This window comes from Mugil cephalus, chromosome 5, assembly GCF_022458985.1.
Source record: "Mugil cephalus isolate CIBA_MC_2020 chromosome 5, CIBA_Mcephalus_1.1, whole genome shotgun sequence".
NCBI classification, from domain to species: domain Eukaryota; kingdom Metazoa; phylum Chordata; class Actinopteri; order Mugiliformes; family Mugilidae; genus Mugil; species Mugil cephalus.
The window spans coordinates 5,861,069-5,883,441 of record NC_061774.1 but is presented as its reverse complement, the minus strand read 5'-3'; the positions used below and the strand labels follow the sequence as shown (position 1 = coordinate 5,883,441).

At 41.7% G+C, this 22,373-nt stretch overlaps 2 protein-coding genes and 1 non-coding gene across 5 annotated transcripts; all 3 read right to left on the bottom strand.

Moving 5' to 3' along the window:
* Positions 1-2,919: 2,919 nt before the first annotated feature.
* bod1l1 (biorientation of chromosomes in cell division 1-like 1) lies at positions 2,920-15,528 on the bottom strand. Of its 2 annotated transcripts, none has more exons than XM_047585474.1 (30): positions 15,289-15,528; positions 14,525-14,649; positions 14,250-14,440; positions 13,609-14,100; positions 13,375-13,524; positions 13,112-13,278; positions 12,890-12,986; positions 11,841-11,967; positions 11,692-11,752; positions 9,707-11,603; positions 9,546-9,616; positions 9,321-9,438; positions 8,573-8,686; positions 8,454-8,497; positions 8,313-8,364; positions 8,170-8,234; positions 7,981-8,056; positions 7,576-7,634; positions 7,415-7,490; positions 7,147-7,193; positions 6,883-7,066; positions 6,692-6,762; positions 6,399-6,525; positions 6,230-6,282; positions 6,038-6,113; positions 5,822-5,901; positions 5,551-5,647; positions 5,183-5,321; positions 4,824-4,895; positions 2,920-3,903 (listed from the first exon to the last, which is right to left on the bottom strand). In XM_047585474.1, the coding sequence occupies exons 1-30, from the start codon at positions 15,403-15,405 to the stop codon at positions 3,777-3,779; spliced, it is 5,172 nt and encodes a 1,723-aa protein (XP_047441430.1). In that variant the 5' UTR covers positions 15,406-15,528; the 3' UTR covers positions 2,920-3,776. The 2 variants fall into 2 exon arrangements, with proteins under 2 accessions (XP_047441430.1, XP_047441431.1); XM_047585475.1 differs by having other exon boundaries at positions 6,883-7,051.
* Positions 15,529-16,809: 1,281 nt separating this feature from the next.
* Positions 16,810-16,891, bottom strand: trnal-aag. The gene has a single exon. It is a non-coding gene; the product is annotated as a tRNA-Leu (tRNA).
* A 214-nt stretch (positions 16,892-17,105) lies between these two features.
* aurkb (aurora kinase B) lies at positions 17,106-22,046 on the bottom strand. 2 transcript variants are annotated; one of them, XM_047584377.1, is made up of 9 exons: positions 21,922-22,046; positions 20,570-20,608; positions 20,294-20,357; positions 20,179-20,212; positions 19,916-20,104; positions 19,319-19,457; positions 19,082-19,230; positions 18,783-18,957; positions 17,106-17,835 (listed from the first exon to the last, which is right to left on the bottom strand). In XM_047584377.1, the coding sequence occupies exons 1-9, from the start codon at positions 21,925-21,927 to the stop codon at positions 17,662-17,664; spliced, it is 969 nt and encodes a 322-aa protein (XP_047440333.1). In that variant the 5' UTR covers positions 21,928-22,046; the 3' UTR covers positions 17,106-17,661. The 2 variants fall into 2 exon arrangements, with proteins under 2 accessions (XP_047440333.1, XP_047440334.1); XM_047584378.1 differs by lacking the exon at positions 20,570-20,608 and having other exon boundaries at positions 21,922-22,008.
* Between the last annotated feature and the right edge of the window lie 327 nt (positions 22,047-22,373).

Sequence of the window (22,373 nt, the reverse complement as noted above, 5' to 3'; positions counted from 1 at the left end):
GGATCCCCTCCGCTCAGAGCCAGCACTCTCCTCTATTCCAGTTGACAGCCGCACGAAACCGCCGTCTTTCCACAAGTCCCCGCTGCACCGACTGCACGGCTGCCCACCAGCAGAGCCTCAGAGCAAGACGTGAGGCAGCTTAGGTTATGTATGCTGCCGTCCGGCCCTTCACGTCCAGATGTTCACGGGTGAGGGTGAGGGTGAGGGTGGTGCCGTGTGTCCTTTACCTCCCAGTATGAAGCGTCCCAAGTCAACAAGACATCAGCCTTTTTCCGGCTCAAGGTGCTCCATCCAGAAAACATTTTCACCTCCTTCATGGTAGTTGTCATTTCCATTTCTTTATGTACCATCCACCAGTGGAGGAAGCAGATTTCATTTGTGTCATTTCCACATTTCACAGACAAATAACGTCCGTTTACTGCACTGCATTTAACTTGTTGACATAGTTGATATTTAGGAAATGTAACAATATTATTAACTGTAATCACCTTTTTTACCAATTACAGTGAGATGAACATTTAGTACTTTGTGTTAAATTTGTGTTAGTACTCAATTACCTTTACATGAGGAAAAATAATACTGAACGACTAACAGAATATCATTTGTTATTGTTTTGTTTTCTACTAGTGATCAGTCATGTGACTCATATCAGGATAAACTGTGACGAAACCCAAAACCATACCAGCGTCTACTAGAAGATCTTATACAAACATGTACTACACTGGAGGGAAGAGAACAACCATATTTACTTTTGATTTAAACCAGGAATTAATAACTGAAAATCTTCAGTACAATTATCGGACTCTTACCTGTGTGAAAGAAAACTGAAACAAGTCCGATTGCTTCTGTTTTTGATGGACTCTTTTCATTTCTAGGCACAGGAGAGATGCTTTAAATAGTCACACTGTGTTGGAAAAAGACAGATTTTAGCTCTTCTAAAAGAGTCAGTCATATCATTATGACCACTGACAGGCAAAGTTAATAACGCTGATAATCTTCTTATTGTGGTACCTGACTACAGGTGAAACATGTTTGGCACCGAGGGCAACATTTAGTCCTCGGATCCAACGTTAGAGGCAGAAAGAAAAAAAAGGCTAGTGACAGATCTGAGCGACCGAAGGGTCAGAGCACATCTATAACTTCAGCACTTCTTCCTGGTCTGTTGTGATCAGTAGCTATAAAAAGCAGACTAAGGAAGGTGTGGATTGATGAGAGAATCATGGCCAGTCATGGTTGTGTTTTTGTCCGGGGGCTGTGTAGCTGCAGACTAGTCAGGGCGTCCATGCCGACTCCTGCCTACTGCAGAGAGCTCCTTAAACAGGCACACGAGCATCAGAACCTGGACCTCTGACAAATAGAGGAAGCTAACCTGGTGAGATGGATTACATTTTTCTTTTTTTTTTAACAGCACATGAATGGTGCACAGGTGTGTGTCACTTACTTGGGGAACACACAGCACCAGGATGCAAGGAACAGCCCCGCGCTGTGGCATGAGAGTGTGCTCGGCCTGCAACAGTGTCCAGGTGGAGGAACGTTTCCAAGTAACCTCTTCAGAAACACCAGGACCCAGGTTTCCCAGAAGAACATTATAATGTAATGAGATCGTCCTTGTCATTCAATTCACTGGTTGGTTATTTTAAAGTTATGGTTGATCTCCAAATTAAGTTTCCTTTCTTTAGAGTATTTTAATTAGTATTAAACACAAGTATTTGACAACTTTATTTAAAGATAAAATTAAAACCTGACTGTCTTCTGACTATCCAACTCTAAGGTTTTATTATTTCATAGTTCTGGTGTAGGATTTTCTATTTACCCTGAATTAATACTACATTTACTAAAATAAATTAAGAAGTTGTAATAAATGACCAATGGATATAAGATAAGTGGAGACCACCTTTTAAAGCAGGACTTCTGTGCTGTGTTCAGACTTCTATTTAAGATCACACTGGCCAACAACTCTGTGTGGGCGCAGTTAAAATCAGAAACGGTGGCGTAGATCATGGATTATGTACAAATGGTGATTATGAGAATGGACACACCTTCTCCCACAGCGCGAGGAAATGTCCTTCCACGTAAAGCAGCGGCTTGGATGTTTTTCTCAGGTGGCTTCTCGATGTGAGGTCGCCGTCCTCCTTCTCATCCATAAAAGCCGCCGCCTATAAATCTACCGCGCCTCAAATATTCAGCGGTAGAAAAACCTGCTTGGCAAACCCCAAAAAACCATCCTGGACTACAATGCAAGCGGCTAATAAAATGACGTCTCAAGTCGCTCCAATGGCATCAGCGAGTGAAAGGAGCGCTGTTTGTCTGCCAGTGGTTAAATGAAAGCTGATCCAAACCTTTTAAATAAGAGCCGGTGGGCTAATATTTTAAGGCTTGGATTGCAGCACCAGGAAATACCTGAGCGAGGAACACCTTTAAGGAGTCAAAGTTAGCAATCCACAGGAATGGCTGGAAAACTACAACCAGAGGACTCCGGCTTTTCCATAACGTCTTTTTTTTTTTTCCTTTTTCTTTTTCGTCCTGATGGTTCAGGTGCAGTGATTAAAGGCGCCTTACGCATTAATGATGGCGGAATATTTCACGCTGAGTTTGTCAGTTTTATCCCCCATTAGCGAGCAGGAATGTCCTCTGCTCTTCTCCGCGCTCTGAGGTGATTGGTTAATGTCTCGAGCTATTTCCACATCACAGACAGCACATCCGTTTAGGAAACCGGGCAGATAACGTTTGAGACATAACAAAGGGCCGATCAATACAGATGTGTGTGTTCAGCTCATCGTTCTGGTGTAAGAGAATCTACTTGACTCGCTGCTATGCGAGTACAACCTGCCGATACATTGATTGAGTCTGAAATGAATGTGAGAGGGAATAAAACATGGATGTTCAGTGCGTTTTGAAGTGCGAAAGAATGGGTTTCAGTGAAGAAATGCACAAAGATGTATTTAAACGCCTCCTTTACATTCACAGCTTGAATGCAAACATAGAAATTAAGATGATGGACCACAACTCGAAGTGGTTTCTTTCTCAATACCATAAAAAAGGAACAATATTCAGTATTTTTACATTTATGAAACAAATGTCAGCTAACTCTATAACATTAAAAATAACTAGATCACATTTATTTAGCCAGTAAGAAGCGGTACATATTGTTAGAAATGAATATTGAGTTCACAGTTTTGGTTTTCTGTGACTAACACTCCTGTTATTTCTTGTGAGAAATATATCTGAAAAAAACTTCCCTTGCCGGCCGAGTACATATATATATATGTATATACATATATATTAAAAAACAAAGTGGGGGAAAAACGTCCCCTTTCATTCACAGAATGAATATTCAATAATAAAAATCAGAAAGAAGGCTTCACAGTGCTTTCTACGTACGTGTGTAACAGTGAGACACAATCTCTTCTGACCGACAGTACATTTCAATTCGCCCGCTTCGTCTCAAAGGACGACTCGGCGGCACATTAGGCCTTTGATTGGCCTCAAACACTCGGGTTCAGCGGGCATTACCGAATAAACCAAGGAATGACGAAGCCTGATTCGAACCATATGGGCGCGGGGCGGCAGAAGCTGTTCTGGGGGATTCTTACACAGATCCTCAGGTTTACACTCGACCATCAGAGGAGAGTGTTTAATACTATCCAGAGTTTTTCAATATCTGCAGTCAGTGAAGCAGAAACAGCTGTTTGTGTTAACGGACTGTAGAGGCTCTTTGAATGTGGAGTGTAAAAACAACACTGCTGGGGCAAACCGTTCCACCGCTGTCAGAGAGCTTAGCGCTTGGCTCTCTTGGAAGGGGGCTCCTCTGATTTCTGTCCTGCCCTCGTTCGCACCGCAGGAGGGCTGGCCTCCCGTTTGCGGCCCCCCTTCGCCGCCGCCGCCGCCTGGCCCCTCGTCCCGCTGCAGGAGGGAAACAAGAGGCAAGTGTTGGTGCATTTGTCTAATTGGCAAGTTCACGTTAATTGGAAAGTTATTTGTGAAAAGGAGTTGCAGCAAAAATCCGATTGTTGTTAAATTTAAATTTAAGAAAAAACTAAAGATTTAAGAGACAGTTTATATCTATATTTATGTATTCTCATACACAGTCACTCATTTCACAGTCATAGTAATAAATCAGGTTGGATACGTTAAAAAAGTAGGGGTTGAGGAGAGGTGTGTTTGTCAAAGAGAAGCTGTATTCTGTGTTTCTACCCTGAGAACTTTAAGCTGAGACGGGAAGCAGCAAACACATGGAAATTTAAAAGACGTAATTAAAGTTAGTTATAGATTAATTTGGCAGAAAGTTATCCATAGATAAATATTAACAGAAAAATGGATTTTAGGTATATTGTATTATCAAACAAAAGTGGTTCGAAAATTTACTTAAACTGAATTTATGGTCTGAAACCGAAAAATTAGGATTTGTTGATTAACTAATAAATAATTGTTTTCATTTATGCAAAATGCCTTGAATTAAAAAAAAAAGCTACATATTTATTATGATGGACCAAGTTGTGATCGTTTATCATAATTTAAATGTGTTTTTGTGGCTGTGAAATTATGTCATATAATTACATATATAAATTATACTACACTCTAAATAAAATAAAAAATAATTACATACAGTGGTTTTTTTGGAGTCACTACAGCGGTTTACCTACTTTTAAATATGTTCAGACTGTGATAAGGTCGTATGATTTCTACTTTGGGAGCCAGCAGCTCAGAAATCTTTGGAGATTCTGGGAAAACGTTTGGTGAAACGTTCTCTTCTGTTCGGTTTGTCTCGTATTAAGATCACTCATTCTCACTCATTCTGCTGAACGTCCTTCAGGCAAACTCACCGTGTTCCCGCTGTGGCCTCCTCTTTGCCGTTCTGTCGACTTGCCCGGGTGGAGGGTTTACTTGGCTTGTTTCTGAGGAACAGTAAAACCAAATATGAAAAAGGAAAAAGAAAAAACTGTTGCGTTAAGACTAAATAATATCTTTTTGATATGGTGTGACTGTGAAGACGCTTTTTGGTGATTCAAGCTGCAAACAGTCAAAAATAATTAAAATAACGACACTGATTTATCACCAGTAGAGCGATGAAATGATTTCATATGAAATGTGGGTTTTCTGACAACACAGCTTTCAACAGAGTTTCAGTCAGAACTCTGCGCACTTGTTCACACTTTTGACCACTAAAGAACTCTCACGTTACCTTTCAGCCTCCAGACGAGATGCTAACCGTGTCGTAGCTCTGGTTGCGGTTCCTTTTTCCCCCTCTTCTTTGTCACCGTCCTCCTCCTCTTCATCATTCTGCTCACCTTCTTTCTCTTCTGCCTTTTTGTCTTTTTTCTCTGTGGGGAATACGACAGGAGGTCACAGCAACCAAAGGTTCGGTGTTTCAGGTCCGTCAAGCTGTTTTTTTCTAAAGGTGCAGCTCTTGAATGTAAAATAATATCAGCCACTCGTGCATGTTCTACCTTCCAATTTGAAGTAAATATTAAAAGTACACATTTAAATGCTGCTCATTTCAAAGAGAGATTTCTGTTTTAATTTGACACATTGCATTTTAAATGTCCTCACCTGAGTCCTCTGTAGCTGCAGCCTTCAGTGGCCGTCCCCTCCGAGCAGGTCTCTTTGGACTGGTCTCCTGGTCCTCTTGCTGTTGCTCCTCCTCAGTCTGGAGAGGAACAAATACTTAAGTCTAATGCCACAGCATTTAAATGTTAAGCACTATTGTATTTGAATGATAATAAAATAGTAAATGCATGCTGTGGCAGGTTGGTACAACCATATGTATTCACACTGAACATGAGTGATTATTTCTTTTCATTTCATTTCAATCCCAACCTACTTCATCTGCCTTCTTCTCACTGCTGCTCTCCTCTTTTCCATCCTCAACACCCTCTGACTGGACCACTGAAGGAGAGCAGCCTGGAACAAAGATAAATGTATAGAAAGCTTCCAATCAGACAACGTCCAGGGTTCTTTATGTATTTAAGATGTTCTAACTACACATCTGATGCTTTGGTCTAAGACCAGATATTTGAGTTTGCGTGCGCTGTCTCACCGCTGTCTTGATCAGGCTGCTGGCTGCTTTGCTCCTGTTCATCGCTTTCCTTCAGCTCCTCCTGAGTCTGGGGTTCCTGCAGGATAACACACATCGAGAGGCACAAATAAGAATTTGGATAAAGTTTGCTAAAGCAAAGCAAAATCGGACAAAAGTGCGAACAGCTGCAGACTGAGACAAAACTAATCTCACCTCTACAGGTTCTTCCACTTCCTCAGGTTTCTGTCTCTTCTCTGCTGGTTCACCTGGAAGTTAAATACGATTCATCGTAGTCTCATCTGCAGATGTGCTGGCACACTTGTGCATTTAAAGAAAAAAAGAAGTACAGTGCATTTATATGATTCACATTAAAAGGACTTACATGTATCAGCAGTCTCTTTGGAGTCTGATCTTTCCGCCCCTTCACTTTCCTCTGGACCAGGAGATGACAGATTGACCTCACTTCCCCGCTCACAACTTTGATTTGGTTCACTGTCCTCCTCAGCTCTCTGAGAAAATGGAAAATATAAAACGTTCTTCACATCTAGTACGGTCACTACGTGGCGTCAGTTGAGTTCTCGGTGCTAATTAAGCAATTTGACTACTTGCAAAGACACATGGCTTTGAAAAAAAGCAGCACAAAGCTGTTACATATCCAGGTGTTTCCTAACACACCTCATCGTCTTTCTCCGCTGGTGTCAGGGATGAACCGTTATCGGCGCTGTCCTCAGACTTGTTCTGAGCATCTGAAGGTTAAAAACAAAATAAAAACATTACATTATTATTCTATACTCATCAGCACATGTCCTCCTGCAGCTTTACACATTAACCACAAACATTTAGCTCATTTAAAAAGGTCTTTCTACCAGCTGTGGCGTCTTTGGCTGCAGCTCCTGAACGTCTTCCTCTACGGCTCGGAGTCTCCTCTGGTTTCTCCGGTTCTTTCGATTGGTCCTTCTCTGCCTCCTCCGTGGCTCTGGATGACCGCCCCCTGCGAGGCGTTTTCACTTCTACAGCCTTCTCCTGCTCAGCTTCCTGAAGAGAAAGAGTCTGTGAGAAAAGTCACATCACACAAAGACTTTTATTCACAAAATGTGTGTCAGATATGAAAAGAAAGAGGGAGCGTTTACCTCAGCAGATAGCTGCTCTTTACTCTCCTTTTCGTCCTTCTCATCACCTGATGTGTTTAAAAATAGAAATCAGCACATTATTAAATTTGATCGTGAGTCAAAAGTCACACTAAGGCAGTGAGTCATGAGTCGCTCATCAACAAATGGTAGTAACTCACTGAAACATAACCACCTTATATCTTTATCTACCTGATTAATAGAGTTTTTTTTTATTTCTAAGTCACACAAACAAACATGAACAATCTTTGAATCATCTCAGCTGCTGTACCAGATTCTTTCACGGCTGCAGCTTTTTGAGTGGACAGCTTCCGTTTGCGTCTTCCTCGTCCCTCTGTCTTCTCTTCCTGCAAAACACAAAAAAGTGAGAGCGTTAGCATGAAAGTTCAGAAGTGTCCTCATTGTATGGACAGACGTGTTGTCGGGACGTACCTTTCCTGACAGGTCTGAGCCCTTCTCATCTTCCTGGCTGTCTGTGCTAGAGGCGTTACCTGAGAAATACATGGAAACACCAGTGAGGGAGAATAACTGCACGAGAGACAACACCTACACTGGAGGAAACATATAAAAATGACCCATGAGCTCATGTTAAACTTGTTCTTTATTTGCTTATTTACTTGTTACAGGCAGTTGCTTTTATTTTAGAACAGCATTAATTTTTTCTGTATTTGTCCTTTTTAAATAAACAATGAAAAATGATGACAGCACAAACTTTAAAAACTTACTTAGCAGACCTACAAAATATACAGAAGTAACAGTGTAGCTCATTAATATAGATTAGACCTGAGCAAAATGAATCAATGTGAATAATTAAAAACAAAAAGAATCTTTACTCACTGATCTGTTTGACTAGTTTAGCCTCAGGTTCACTTTCTTTGACCTCTTCAGTCTGGTCTGGAACACAGATTTCCATCTAAAGAAAATGTTATCAATAAAGTATGTGAGGTAATGTGTGTAATAGCGAAATTTTCAATAATAATGACAGAATTGTGACTTGAAAATGATGGGAAGCGGCTGAACACTTACAGTTTCCGGATCACCTTTCTCAGTGGAAACGTTTTCTTCCTCTGCTGTCTTACTCTCAGCTTCACCTAGTGGTGAAAAGACGTTAAGAGTGTTTAGATTGAGACACGTGTCCCTGTCTATGAGTGGGAAGAGAATTAACTTACTGTTGTCGATTTCCATCCCGGCCTGGTTCTCCTCCCCGACGTCGTCCTCTGTCTATAGTTCAAAATGAGATGACTGAGTTTCAGTTGCACAAAACAGAAACTGTTCAAATGTCTTTGAGTGCAGCGTAAATCTGAACTTACCTGGGGGCTTGTTGTCGTGACTGCAGCCGCTGGCTCTGTTTGAACTTAATGAAATGACGCAGAGTTAAATAAAATCATTGGATTCATTTCATTTTCAAGGTTTTTTTTTTAGTTCTTACTTTGCTCACTGGAGATTTCTGACACTAGCTCAGTTGTGTCAGATACGATGGGATCTGTGCCGTCCTCTTTGCTCCCACTGGGCTCTTCTGCTTCGGTCACAGCCACATCTGCAGCTAAAATAATAAGTCATATGAGCAGGATACATCACCACAAGCTGAATAAACAACAGTTCCATGCACCCATCAGCCACAGCATTACGACAACTTTACTATTCCTTCCTTCCTATGGTGCAGGTCCCCTTTTGCCACCAAAACAGTCCTGAGCCGTCGAGGCTTGGACTCCACTAGACCTCTGAAATTGTGCTGTGGTATCTGGCACCAAGACATGAGCAGCAGATCCTTCAAGTCCTGCAAGTTGCGAGCTTTGGCCTCCATGGACTAAACTTGTTTGCCCAGCACACCCCACAGATGCTTGCTTGGTTTCCTTCGTTGGATCACATGTACTAACCGCTGCTGACTGGGAACACCACACAAGAGCTGCAGTTCTGGACACGCTCTGACACAGTTGTGTAGCCATCACAATCTGGCACTTGCCAAAGCCGCTCAAATATTTTATTTTAGAAGCTCTTTTCCTGCTTCAAATATCAACTTTAAGAACTAAATCTTCACTTGCTACTTGATATATTCCACCCACTGAGAAGGTACTAACCAGACAATCAGCATTATTCATCTCACCTGTCAGCGGACATAATGTTATGGCTGATCGATAATATGGTAAATCAATATACTGGGAAGTTATAAAGTGTACCTTTTTCAGCTGGTGCTGCCAGTTCCTCGTCTGGCTGAGCTTCAGGAGGAATTTCCGAACTTTTTATTTCTTCTTCGTCTAAAGGAGTCTGACTGTTGTTTGAGGCGGCGTCTTCCTCCTATTGGAGAACAACACATTGGTAAAAAGCCAATTCTTTGTTTGTTTTAAATATATTTCGATCAGTCTGCATGTCCACAGATGTGACAAAGCAAACGTGACATGTACCTGTGGAGGAAGCGTCTCTGAAGCTTCACCCTGTGATGCGTCCACTTCTCTGTCCGAGCTTTCAGACTTTTCTGTAAACAGACGCAAACTACGTTTTTTTTTGTTTTTAAAAAACAACAGAAACCTTCTGATTAATAAACATTTAGCCATTTTCCACCGACCTGAAATACTTTTATCCTCAAGCTCAGCAGTTTGTTGCGGTGAAACTGGTGACGGCTCAGTGGCCATGAACTCCTCGGTTTCCGTAGCCGTCTCCACTTCCATAGCAGGAATCTGCTGCTCCTCTTCAGCTGCGGGAGTTTCCATCGGCTGTGGGGAAGACACATCCACCACCGATTCCTCCCTTGTGTCTTGGCAAATTAAGCCGGAAGGCACTGTACTATCAGGATCCATGGAGAGCAGCGTCAGAGCTGCTTCTTTCATCTTCATGTCAGCCTCTTGAAGCTCCATCTCAGCGGTCACTACCTCTTGAAGCTCCTCAGGTGGAAGTCTTGCCTCGTGAAGCTCCATCTCAGGTGCCACGTCCTCTCTGACGCTCTCGGGTGGAAGTCTTGCCTCCGCTGAAGTGCAGACGTCCATAAGAGTGAGCAGGGCGTCGGCCTCAGCGGGCACAGCCGGCATCTCGCTGAGCCGGGCCTCCGTCTCACCTTCGGGTGGCTCAGGGGTGATGTCACTCAAAGCGTCGCAGGTGTCGTCTGAGAAGGAGGTGGTGACGGTGGTGGTGACGGGTTCAGAGTCTGTGCTCGTGTCTTGGAGAAGCGCTTGTTTCTTTGGTGGCTCGTCCGCCTCGAGGCTCAGAGAAGAAACCGAAGACTTTGAGGATTTATCGGACTTTTCCAGTTTGTCTTCTCTCGGTGCTTTCTTCTCCTCCTGGCTGTCATCTTTCTTTTCTGAAACCTTCTCTTTCTTCTCCAGTTTTTTCTTTGCAGTTTTAATGTCCATCTTGTCCTGTGAAGGCTCTTCAGAGAGTTTCCGCGGTTCTTTAGCATTGGCCTCTTTTTTCTTCTCCTTTGTTGCTTCAGGTTTGGTGATGCAAGCACCTGCTGCACTTTTGACTTCTGGAATCTGAACTTTCTTTTCCGTCTTTGACAACAATGGAGTCTTTGCCTCATCTTTGGATTTAGATTTAGATTTTTCGAGGATTTTTCCCTTTTCTGTTGGCTTAACCCTTTTCGGGTCTTTGTCCGTTTCAGAGCTCGACTTGTTCACCTTCTGGCTGTCTAGATCTGCTTTGGTCTTTTCCTTCTCACTATCGGTCTTAGACTTGGGTTTGTCTCCTGGCCTGTCCTCAGAGTGACTCTTTGACCTCTTCAGGAGTTCCTTGGAGTGTTTCTCTTTCTTCTTGCTGCTGTCTGAACCAGGCTCCATGTCAGATCGATCCTCTGAGGAGCCTCCAGAATCTGGGCGAAGCAGCGGTTTGAAATCACTTTTAGGCTTCTCTCCTTTCGCCTTTTCCTTTTCTTTGATTTTATCTTTGTCCTTTTCCCTGCTCTTATCCTTCTCCTTGTCCTTTTCTGCTTTGACAGCCTCTGCAGATACAGCCTTTACCTTCTTGGCATCTTTAGAGCCTCCCTCTTCAGCAACACCTTCAGACAGGGAAACCTTTCCTTCCCTTGCACCGCCTGCCACCTTCTTCTCACTTTTAACTTTAGGCTTCTTCTCACCCTTCTCTTCAGAGGATACTTTACCAGCCATGAATTCTTTCTGCTGGGATTCATCCGTCTGATGTTCGGATTTTTTCTCCAGTTTTTGTTTGAGCTTGGCACGTTCATCGGACAAGCTGCGCTCTTTGTCTTTGCGTTCTTTAGGGTGAAGCTCCTTGCGTGATAAACGGTCAAACTTCCCGACTGAACGTTGTTTGAGAGCCTCCTGGGAGCCTTGCTCCAAGTCCAAGATGAAGGAGTGTGTCCGGCCTTTGTCGCACAGCTTCTTCGTGTCACTGGAATCTTCTGAGACGCTGCCGCTCGTTCTCCGGTGCCTCTCATCAGAAGACGCTGATTCAGAAACGTGTCTGATCAGTTTAGGCTGTGTGGTCTTTGAGGGGGCAGTTTTCACTTCCTAAATTAAAAATAACAAAACACAAAAACATGCATTACAAACCAAGGACAAGCCTGCTGCTACATTATTGACATCAGCTTTGACATACAGCTTTCTTGTGCATGTCTGCTGGGTCTCCTTTCTTCTTGCTTGAAGAATCTCCCTCTTTCCTGAAAGGTGAAGTTGAAACATACACTTAAAGAACATGTGATGGTGATCAGCGGCTGCTGCATGAATTTATTCTGTGGGATGACGCACCTTGAGTCTAGTTTCCTCCTCCTGCTGAGCGCCATTTTCTTCTCCAGGACTTTCCTCTCTTTGCGGGCCTCCTTGGCTCTGGGGCCATCCTGCCCGCCAGAGTCTCCACTTTTTTGTTTTTTGTGCTCTGTGACAGGCATTGAGAAAATGATGCATGATGTGACAGTTAGGTGCACACACAGATATTTCCAAGATAAAGTCTTGCTACATTTCCACCAATAATCAGAATAACAGAATAACACTCACAACAAAAATGCACCTCATTCACTACAGACAGGCGCAATCAGAAGAGATTTTAAAATCACACAAACATCAGGCTTCCAAGAGGGATTAAAACATGGCGGCAGCAAAACAACCAGTTGTTCAAACAAGTGTGTAAAAAGATTAACAAAGTCGGAATCACTACAGAATGTTCTTCGATTTGTACTTAATCAGTGTTGGTGAAATATTTCTGCAAGATTTGAAACCTGTAGGAGATCATTTTATGAAATAAGGATGGCCCACAAGACTGAAAAACAGTGGCATTTCCATTTAACATTTAAACTTCAGTACACACACACACTGCTCTTGTTTTTAAGCCATGAAACCCAACAATCTTGTGCAAGCTCTATTGTGCTTATGCAAGTTAGTAACAATTCAGACGGTTCCAAGTGGATCAAGGAGGAAGATGATGAAATTTGACTTTAGGGTATTCAAGCCCAAACTTTAACTCATTTAATAATTTTGGTTGCTGTACTCAGACAAAATCCTCAAATCCTCAAAATATCATGCATGATGTGACAGTTAAGAGCACACACGGATATTTCCAAGATAACCCCCCCCCCCGTCTCTGTATGTAGATCAGTGTGGGCCATAGGTTAGACTTTGGCTGTTTTTCATTTAGAATCATTTTGTTTGTTGACACCTTTTGTCCTTGTGGCTACTTGGAACTAGGAGAAGATGGGGCCTTCTTATGCTACGTCCCAGAGCCCTAGACTGGGCGTAACACGGTGTACGCAGCAAGAAGGAACATAAAAGAAAAACACAGTAAAGTCATATTCAAGTCCAACCTTGTTCTTCTGCCTGCACTGCTTTCTGTTTCCGTTTCTCCTCCATCCTCTCTCTGTTCTGTTGTCTCTTGAGCAGCCTTTCCTCTTTGTCCTTTGCCTGTGACGACACATATACATTATGGATAATACATCTTCATTACATTATAGTTCATTATTAAGCTTTCATTTGTCTACTGATGTAAATCTCTGCTTTTAGCTGTAGAAAAAAAATAACTGACTCACCGCAGATCTGCGACGTTCCTCCACAGTGATCTCATCATCCGAGTCGCTATAGTAACGGGAGTAGAGGAAGGGTTTGTGAACATAGGCCTTGCGGCGTGGTTTCCGCTCCCTGTCTTCATCTGCAGTGTCTCCACCATCCTGTCTGTTTTCTGTCCACTCGCCTTCATCTTGGGGGGAAAAAAAAATACACACACACAAAATTACATTAACTCCATCATCCAGACAAAGCTGGTCAAACCAAATCTGATTCTGCTGCCACGGACCGTCTGGCGGAAGCTCCCCTTCTTCAGAAGAATCAGAGGCCAGAGCATCATCCTCACTTTCCCCGTCAAATGACGACAGGTCGCTGGTGTGGACGGAGCTCACTGTGATGTCGCTCAGGCCGTCCAGGTCAGAGTCCTCCAAAGAGTATTCTGTAGCACAAACACACACCAGGTTTGACTTTTTTTGTTATTTTTCACCACATTTGGACAAACACAAAGGATACAGCAGCTCACCTTCTTTTATCCTCTCTCTGGCTTTCTGCTTGGCCTGGCTTGTGGATTTCAGTTGATCATCCTCATGCCTCTCTTCTGATTGCTTTCCAATAATTTTGCTCACAGGGTTGTCCTTCTCCTCCTCTATTTTCCCCTGAGTTTCTGACTCCTCCTCTTCCATTTTCACCTCCTCTGTTAACTCCTCTTTCCCCAGATCCATTTGTTCCTGCGGGTCCTCGGTCCTGAACACTAACGCCTCCTCTCCTGTTGCGAGCTTGGCTTCCTCTGCATCTTCATAATCCTTCCCGTCGAGCTGTATGTCACATTCATCAAGACTCATGTCCAGCTCGCCCTCCTCCATCTGCTGCATGGGGTCATCCGAAGCTTGGCCTTTACGTCCTCTCTCGGTTACTGAACTGGCCCTGACACTGGCCTCCTGGTTTAGTGTGGTTATGGTGTCCAGGATGGACATGGCGCTGCTGGATGCAACGGTAGACGGAGCTGATGATGAAGCTGTAAACAAAATTAGAAGCCATTCAGTTATATTATATTAAATATTTCACAAGGAGACACGTGCAACCTGAAGAAATGAATTCCCCTACTTTAGAACAAGCAAACAATCAAACATGGCAGTCGCGAAAAAAGGGTGAAATAATGCGTACCCTGCTCAGGAATGCTGGCGTCTGGTTTGGTCTCTGCTGGAGGCAAAGGGGCCAGCGGCTCCTCAGAGCAGCTGCCAGGTGACAGAAATTCACGGACCACCCTCTCCACCTGTGGCCTAAAGATATGGTTGATTTTGGGATCCACCACCTGGGCCACAATCCTGTCCACTCCCTGCTCCAGCATGCCGGATCTGAGGAACACAGATTACTGTAAAGTTAGGTAACTTACATAAAGAACATCATAATGTGGAAAAACAACAGTGTTTCTGACTTACTGAAGGACAAGCTGCCGGATGTTGTTTCTCAACTGGTTCTTGTTCAGATGAGGGCTCCATGTGTGATTAGACAGATGATTAGAGACAAAGTTGTCCACTCGTTGCTTCAGGTTTAAGTAGGCTGGCTGCAAAAGACAACAAATGGTTTTATTAGAAATTTCTGCACACACACACTGACTGACAGGACTATACATAGAAACAAAACAAATCATAAATGTCTTTACTGGCGGTAGGACCCTACTATTTAAGACATGAGGATATCATCATAATAATCTAAATGTTCCATATTTATTTTTTTGAATGGAGCCAATCAAATCAGTACATTTTTGTTGATTTTAATTCCTTGAAGAAGTGTAGGTAGTAACAAATACATTTTTCATTTAAGGGTTACTTATTAAAACATTAAGAACAGGCAAAGGCAATGAATGTTTAGCATATCTGGGAGCCGTTGTTGATTTTGGGGGTATATAGGGGTAAATAAAATGTAGAAGTAATTAGCCACAGCCACAGACTGAAATAATAAAGTAATATAACTGTACAGGACATGGATGCACGATTGATACGTAGCTTTGGGAACCAAGACATTACCGCAATGCCACAAGTCAACAAAGATACGGATAAAATAGAGCAGGCAGTTTATGTTTAACTAAACACTGACGTTTCAACCTGACTCACCACCACCACCATCAGGAGAAGCAGCAGCAGCAGCCAAACTCTCATGAATTGAATCTAACATCCATGATGAAGATGCTCTCAGTCGTTACCTTCGTATCAACGTCTGCCAGGCAGTCCCTCCTGAACTGGTCGAACAGACCCTGTGTTTTCAGATGACTGACGATCATGGAGACCAGCTGCGGGTCTCCTGGTGGTAAACCCGCCATGTCTCAGCGTAGTTAGTTTAAGTGATCGACTAAAAGTAATTATTCTCACAATACATCAGATAAATACCAGCCTAAACACAACGCCCCAGTCCTCTGTTGTGCTCTGTGAAGTTCGAAGCGGGTCTAACCCGGAAGGAAAGGTAATAGTGTGAAAAATAACCCGGAACAACTTCAAACGCGGCGCTTTATCTTATCAAAATAAAAGTTCGAACATGTCGCTAATACAGAATCATTATCAGTTTTACTGCTACTGATGCTCACACACAAGGAATTTTTCATGGTAATTTTGGCGCAGTAAACAATAAGAAATAACAAGCAATGGTCATAAATATATAACAAGAAGTCTAATTTTAAATAGCAAAAGAACTGTGAAGATTGTTCATGGATGTCCAAAAAAGAGCCAGGGAGAGTACAAATGTTCACAGTATAACTATTTGTTTAGTAACAGAATATACAGGCTATGTTCCAGGAAAGGTGTGTTAATGTAATGCAAAAACCGGTCTTATGTGTAGCGTTATGTTTACATGTTTACACAAGAAGATGTAATGTAAATTTATTTATTTATTTAAAAAATGAGGGATATAAGAGCAACATTATGACATACCTTATAACTGGAATAAGTCCAAAAACAGGAAGACATAGTATTGCAATTCAGGTGAAAGTGAAATAAATTAAAGACATCTATGTTGCGATCAAGACGAAGTAAAATACTACATCCAAACAAATAATATATCTGGTTTGTGGGATCACTGTTAAACAGTGGAATTGACAGCTTATGTATAATGTCAGTATCAAAATAGTGTTCTCAAAAAATGCTTGGACAAAAGGGATTGGAAAAATGAAAACATGAAACAAATACTGGAGAATGGGGTTGTTACAGCTATGCAATTTATCTTATAGAAGGTGGATAGTAAATCAATGTACATTTTACATTGACCATGTTTTGAGTGAATTTTACGGGGTAATTAACACCGTTCCGCAGTAGATGGCGGTAATGTGCTTTAACGTTGGTTGCCACACTACATTACTAAAGATGATGATGAAGAAGAAGACGGAGAGTTAAAGTTGTTCTTCTGCATATCGTAGAGCTGTTGAATTTTATTGAATTAATTGTACTCGCGTTTTTTTAGACATCATTTATCTTTCAGCATATTAAACGGGACAGACTAAACAGTAGAAACTCAGTGTGATGATTTGTTCATGTGGCGCCCTCTAGCAGCTTAAGAAAAAAAATCTGCTTATGGACAGTTAGACGGATAACGGCTGCCATGTGCTTTCAGCATGGTTTACAGTACCTTGGAAAGTTTCATCAAACCGGAAAAACATCACAAGCGACAGCAGCTTTTGACTTGTCCAAATTCAATGGTACGAAGCTGTAAGGAACACATGAGAACCAAAAGTTACTGGCAGCGGTGGGATTCGAACCCACGCCCCCGAAGAGACTGGAGCCTTAATCCAGCGCCTTAGACCGCTCGGCCACGCTACCGAGTGTGCACCAGGATCGTGAACGCTGCATATAAAGGATATATGAATATAGATTGATGGTAACCAGATTTGTTATGTAGCGATATGTGTGGCCTCTAACTTACAGACTTGAAATTCTCTGTATGGTTCAAGATTCAGTGCATCCTCCAAAATGCAAGTTGAACAACTAATGATGATGTTCATTCAGCCCTCTACACAACGGATTACTCCTGAGATGTCTTTTTATAATATTTATTTGAAATATGAAGCATAGCTTGAGGAAAACAAAACACTTTCCTTCACAAGCCCCAAACACTTCCATCAATCTGAGAATGTGCTCAGCCTGAGGCAGTCTAACAGTAGTATGTTGGTGTAGACATAGCTTGAAACAGGATACAGTCCATTTTAAAATGTTTCAGTAAAGACAATAAAACCACAAACAGATCAAGAGAAAGCACTAGACATAGATAATGACATCACACTGTACAAAATAAAAAACAGACGGTATGCAAGTATACTAGACTAGGAAAGAGAACACTTGAATTATTTAGATTTCTCAAAAGAAGTGAAGTATTTTCACAATTTCTGGTTCCAGCTTCTCAAATGCTTATCTTTATCATATATGTAATAATAAACGGTACCCTCTAATATACACCCATTATAAAACGTGTGAAATAATAATGGCAGTCTGAAGCCCATGGCTGTGAAACCAATACATGCTGGGCTAGAGTCTTTTGTGGAGGACAGATAAAAGCTCCCACAGAGCGGTGTGAGAATGCTCGACAGGTGGGCTCAGGATTTCTTGGTTGGGCAGGTTGGAGGCAAGAGCCGGCGAGAGTTGGTGCGCACCCATGGGTGGTCGATGACGCTTTTAAGTGAGAGGCGATCTGTGGGGTTGTGGCGAAGCAGCTTGGAGATCAGGTCCCGTGCACCAGAAGAGACATTTGCAGGGAACGACAAATCAACCTGGAGAAGGTGAGAGGGTATTAATTCATCAGCATAGTGACCACTGCAGTAAGAACCAAGACATCCTATAAGATGGCAAATTACTTTTTTCAGCTAAGTAATTCATAGTAGTTCACAATGAGAGTCATTTTACAATGTTCTATGACTTCTATTGATTGAGGGTGGATTTACCACATATCAGCAGAGACACTAAGACCCCACAAGTAACCACCTGTTATGTGAAGACAGGAGGTTACTTGTGGGGTCTTAGTGTGGACACAAAGTTTACACAAGATTTAGCTGAACGCAGATTTCATTAAAACTTGTATCAAACTTGCTGCTTTTGTTGCTTCCTCTGCTGAACTACTCTCTGAGTACTATATTCTTACATGTCTAGCAGCGCAAACTACCAGATTCTTCCTTAAATGTTTGGCAATATGGTAAATGTGCATCCACCAGTTGTTTTCAGGCACCTGGACATTGCAGAAAGCACCAGAGACCAAAGGGGAGAGTGGGAACATGTCCACAAAAGACCTTCAGGACAAATTAGCAGACTATTCAGTCGTGTTGCATTGTGCAGAATACCTGCACAAATATGACCTTCACAGGCTCAGTCATCAGCAGAAAACCTTTCCCTGAATCCCTGATCTCAAAATTCAGCATAATAAGTTTGTGATCTAAATAAACGTGATGTATTTTGGCAAATATGCATGTGGATTAATCTAGTTAAAACTATATCTGTAAGAGGAAGGATGTATTTATTTCAATAACAGAAACAAAAGGAAGTAAATATCACAGTAAAAGGAAGGACAGTGAGAAGAGGATGGCATGAAGCAGCACAAACACAAAGCTCTCACACAGTCCGACCTCAACATCACTAAAGATCAGTAGATAGACCTGCTTAAATTAGAATTTTGTGGCTTTTGGAAACTGGGAACCCTAAACTTTTATTTGCACTCAACACCAACCTTCATAATTCTTTTGTATGTTTCTGAATGGCTGGCACTTTCAAATGGAGGGTGGCCGACTAAGCATTCGTAGCAGAGGACCCCGATGCACCACAGGTCCACCTTCTCACTGTGGGTGTTTCCCTCAACCATCTCTGGGGGGAGGTAGTCCAGTGTCCCGCACATAGTGCGGCGTCTGGAAAAGTTTGAAATAAAAGGTCACCGGAGGAAAAGCAACAAGCAGGGTGATGTGACAGCACAGGGCAGTAAACAGCTGTTCATAAAAAAAGCACAATAGTGCAGACGATGTGATTCTTCACCTTAGAGAAGGTGCATGGACGGACCAACCAAAATCAGCAATCTTGAGTTCTCCACGATAGCCGAGGAGCAGATTCTCTGGCTTGATGTCACGATGAATCACTTTCTTCTCATGGCAGTAGATAAGAGCATCAGATATCTCCTCCATGTACTGGAAATTCAAATATGTTTGTATTAGATCACAACAACAGTATTTGCAATGACTCTCCAAAATTTAACAAGTGTGGATTGGTTCATACTGTGGCAGTACGCTGGTCATCAAATCTTCCACATCTCTGTAGCTCTTTGTACATTTCACCACGTGGGGCATACTCAAGCACTAAGAACACTCTGGTGCGGTCATGGAAGTAATTGTAGAAGCGCAGGATGTTGGGGTGCCTGAGGAAAAAACGCAGTATGATGTAAGTTAATCTGCAGACAATACTTCCAAAATTAAGCAATTTTAAACAAGCTGTGGTCAAATTGTACAGAACTTTTCAAACCCTTGTGTGAGTGAGTTTTGTAAATGCATTCATATGGTAACAGACCAATGACCACCACCAATTTTATATCTTGTGCAAACATTTCCAGTGAAATAACCATAGATGCCTTTTGGTTAATCAGTTATTCAGCTCAAGTAGCTTCAGTACTGTCAATGTTTTGTTTCTCGATATAGAAGTGAAACTAATTTGCTTTAGTTGTTACACTGCCCTGAAATGAGCAGAGTTAATTCAAATAATATTCATAATTAATTCAATAATTGTACAGAAACTGTGTGAGCAAGATGCTTACATGGCAACTGTAGTAAACAGAAACATAAAAAGTATAGGAGTGATAATAAAATGCATCATACTAACTTAAGATGTGACTGAATCTCAATCTCCCTCCTGAGTTGATGCTCCACACCTTCCTTCTCCATTTGTGACTTGAACAGCACCTTCAGCGCCACAATTGCTTGCAGCTGTTTCACCCTTGCAAGGTAGACATTGCCAAACTTGCCCCTTCCAAGTGGCCGACCAATGTCGAAATCATCAATAGTAACTTTCCTGCCAAAGTGAAAAAGATTACTTATAGACATTTGAACCAAACAGGAAATACACAGCTGAAGTGATACACTTACTTTGAAACTAAGCCGGTGGATGAGCCAACGGCACCTAAAAATGACAATACAATGAAAACAGGCATATTTCCAGAGGTGCTTTAATATTATCTGTATGGTAAGAGAAAGAAGTTACCTGTATCAGCTCGTGGCTTCATCTGAACACGCTGTGGGCCTGGCGGCATGTTTGGAGTTGCAAACTAATAGCCACAGCAAACACACAAAAAGTTTTATTAAGAATAACACTTAATGGGTTAAATCGCATTGAACACACCAGTATATTCTGTGTGAGCATACACCGAATACCAATGTCGGCAGTCAATGCTGAATGTGTGTGTGTGTGTGTGTCGCGTGTGCATGTAGACTCATTAATTTTGGTAATTAAACACATTAGGAGACAATTACTACTTACCGGTCTTTGAAAAGCCCTGGGCTCATAATTTTCCTTATTCTGTACAGAAATACACAAACACAGTCACCATAAACTAGCTGCCAATTTCAGCCACTATGTGTCCTATGCTATTAAGACTTATTTAGGTCAGTCCATGCTAGTTATTTTACACAATCGCTCATAGCAAGCAGGAAGTAGAGGAAGTCATCGGCATAAACCAGAAAGGACAGAAAATGGCATATAATCTATAATAAAGCAAATTTAAATTTTTGACTAAATTTGCGGTGTGTGGTAAGTCAACTACTCCTCCTGTTTTAAATTTAAAGTCTGATTCGCCCATATATTTGAATTTGTAGATGATTCTGGGAGAACTCTTCTTGATCATCCACTTATCTTTATTCATACATGTTCATTAGATACACTAGTGAAAGTGAATGTATTCTAACATAACAAGCCTGCACTAAATCTAAGCTTCATGGAGGTTATGGTATTCAATATTTGCTTAAAACAGCTGAAAGACTTGTTGATTCGAGTGCGTTTTCACATTGGAGGCTATGGTTTGTAGCACTACTTGTTTTGTGTTGTGCCAATATGCTTTTCTATTATTTTGACAGCCCCATTTTTGTCAGTGGCCTTGGTTAAATAACAGAACAACTTTGTTTTTAATTGTCTACAGTTTAACAGCACCACAAACAGCATCATCCAACCAAACAATAACCACATTTCTTGTGCTATTTCAGAATAAACTGAACTGTAAGAGCAATCAAGCTAAGACTCAGTGCAGGATTGTCATTTTAGAATTTATTTGTTTCACTAGTGTATCTAAGTTAATGAACTGACAAGTGAGTGTATTTACTTTGAACCAAATAGTGGATAAAACGCTATTTTATTGCGTATTTTTTATACAGTACAATGGACTGAAGATGTGGTCTTTTCGCTATAGTGTTAATGCAGCTAGGAGATGCACTCTTATGTACCACCATTATATACACTGGTGCAAATTCTTTTTAAAGATACTGTAAAGTATTACATGGGACGCATGTTTAACGTTAAAATACTTCAGTCAGACAATGAAACTATGTCCTTGGGCCACTGTTAAAGTTAAGTTAACGTTAAAATATTTGCACCGAAGCTAAAGGTGTATTCCATGGATTGACATGGTTTAACTATAACCAATCCATGCGTAGATGTTTTGACAACACATATAAATCTTTAAAATTGTCGTTTTTCCCCCAAGCTAACATCTCATGCTAGTTAGCGAAGGAGACTATCGCGGTCAGCTAATGGTGGCTAAAGTCTGCATCAATATACAATAAATCGTTCTCAACTGTTCCCCAATATTATTTCACTGTCAAAAAAAAAAGTTAAATTACCTGCATCTTTGCGAAGAAATTTGCTGTTAACGTTACAGCGTGGAAGGTCCAGTCTTTTTATTTAAAACTTCTTCCTCCGCCGCCAACGTTTTCAAAAAACCTGTCTTTGCGAACGTGATTGGTCGACGCGCTGCTGCAGAGGAGGCTCCCATTGGTCAAAACTGGAGCAACCGGAAGCGTCTGATTGGTGCATCGGGGTTGGATCCGCCCTCTGCACTATAACAGGAAGAACAGCGCACCCCTCTTCGTCTGTTGTTTTAGATACAGTCAATGGTTGTTTTCTTTTGTAAATGACAATTTTGTTTTATAATGACAATTTCACGATTACCCATATGGATACAGACAACACAGATTTACATTTTTCTTTCCATCCATTACAAGCCCTTGACAATAATCTGTACATCCTTATTTATCTACCGTCCTACAGTTATCTTCTGTATTTCTTTAATTAC

Bases quoted from the DNA above. Each gene is read 5' to 3' on its own strand.
- bod1l1 (XM_047585474.1), bottom strand. From the start codon at position 15,405: ATGGCGGGTTTACCACCAGGAGACCCGCAGCTGGTCTCCATGATCGTC. The intron at 11,604-11,691 runs GTATGTCAAAGC...TTTTTAATTTAG, and splicing joins CAGACATGCACAAGAAAGCT to GAAGTGAAAACTGCCCCCTC. The intron at 8,687-9,320 runs GTACACTTTATA...TTATTATTTTAG, and splicing joins GGCAGCACCAGCTGAAAAAG to CTGCAGATGTGGCTGTGACC.
- aurkb (XM_047584377.1), bottom strand. The intron at 20,213-20,293 runs GTAACTTCTTTC...TGTCATTTTTAG, and splicing joins GAAGCCACGAGCTGATACAG to GTGCCGTTGGCTCATCCACC. The intron at 19,231-19,318 runs GTATGAACCAAT...TTGAATTTCCAG, and splicing joins ATGACCAGCGTACTGCCACA to TACATGGAGGAGATATCTGA.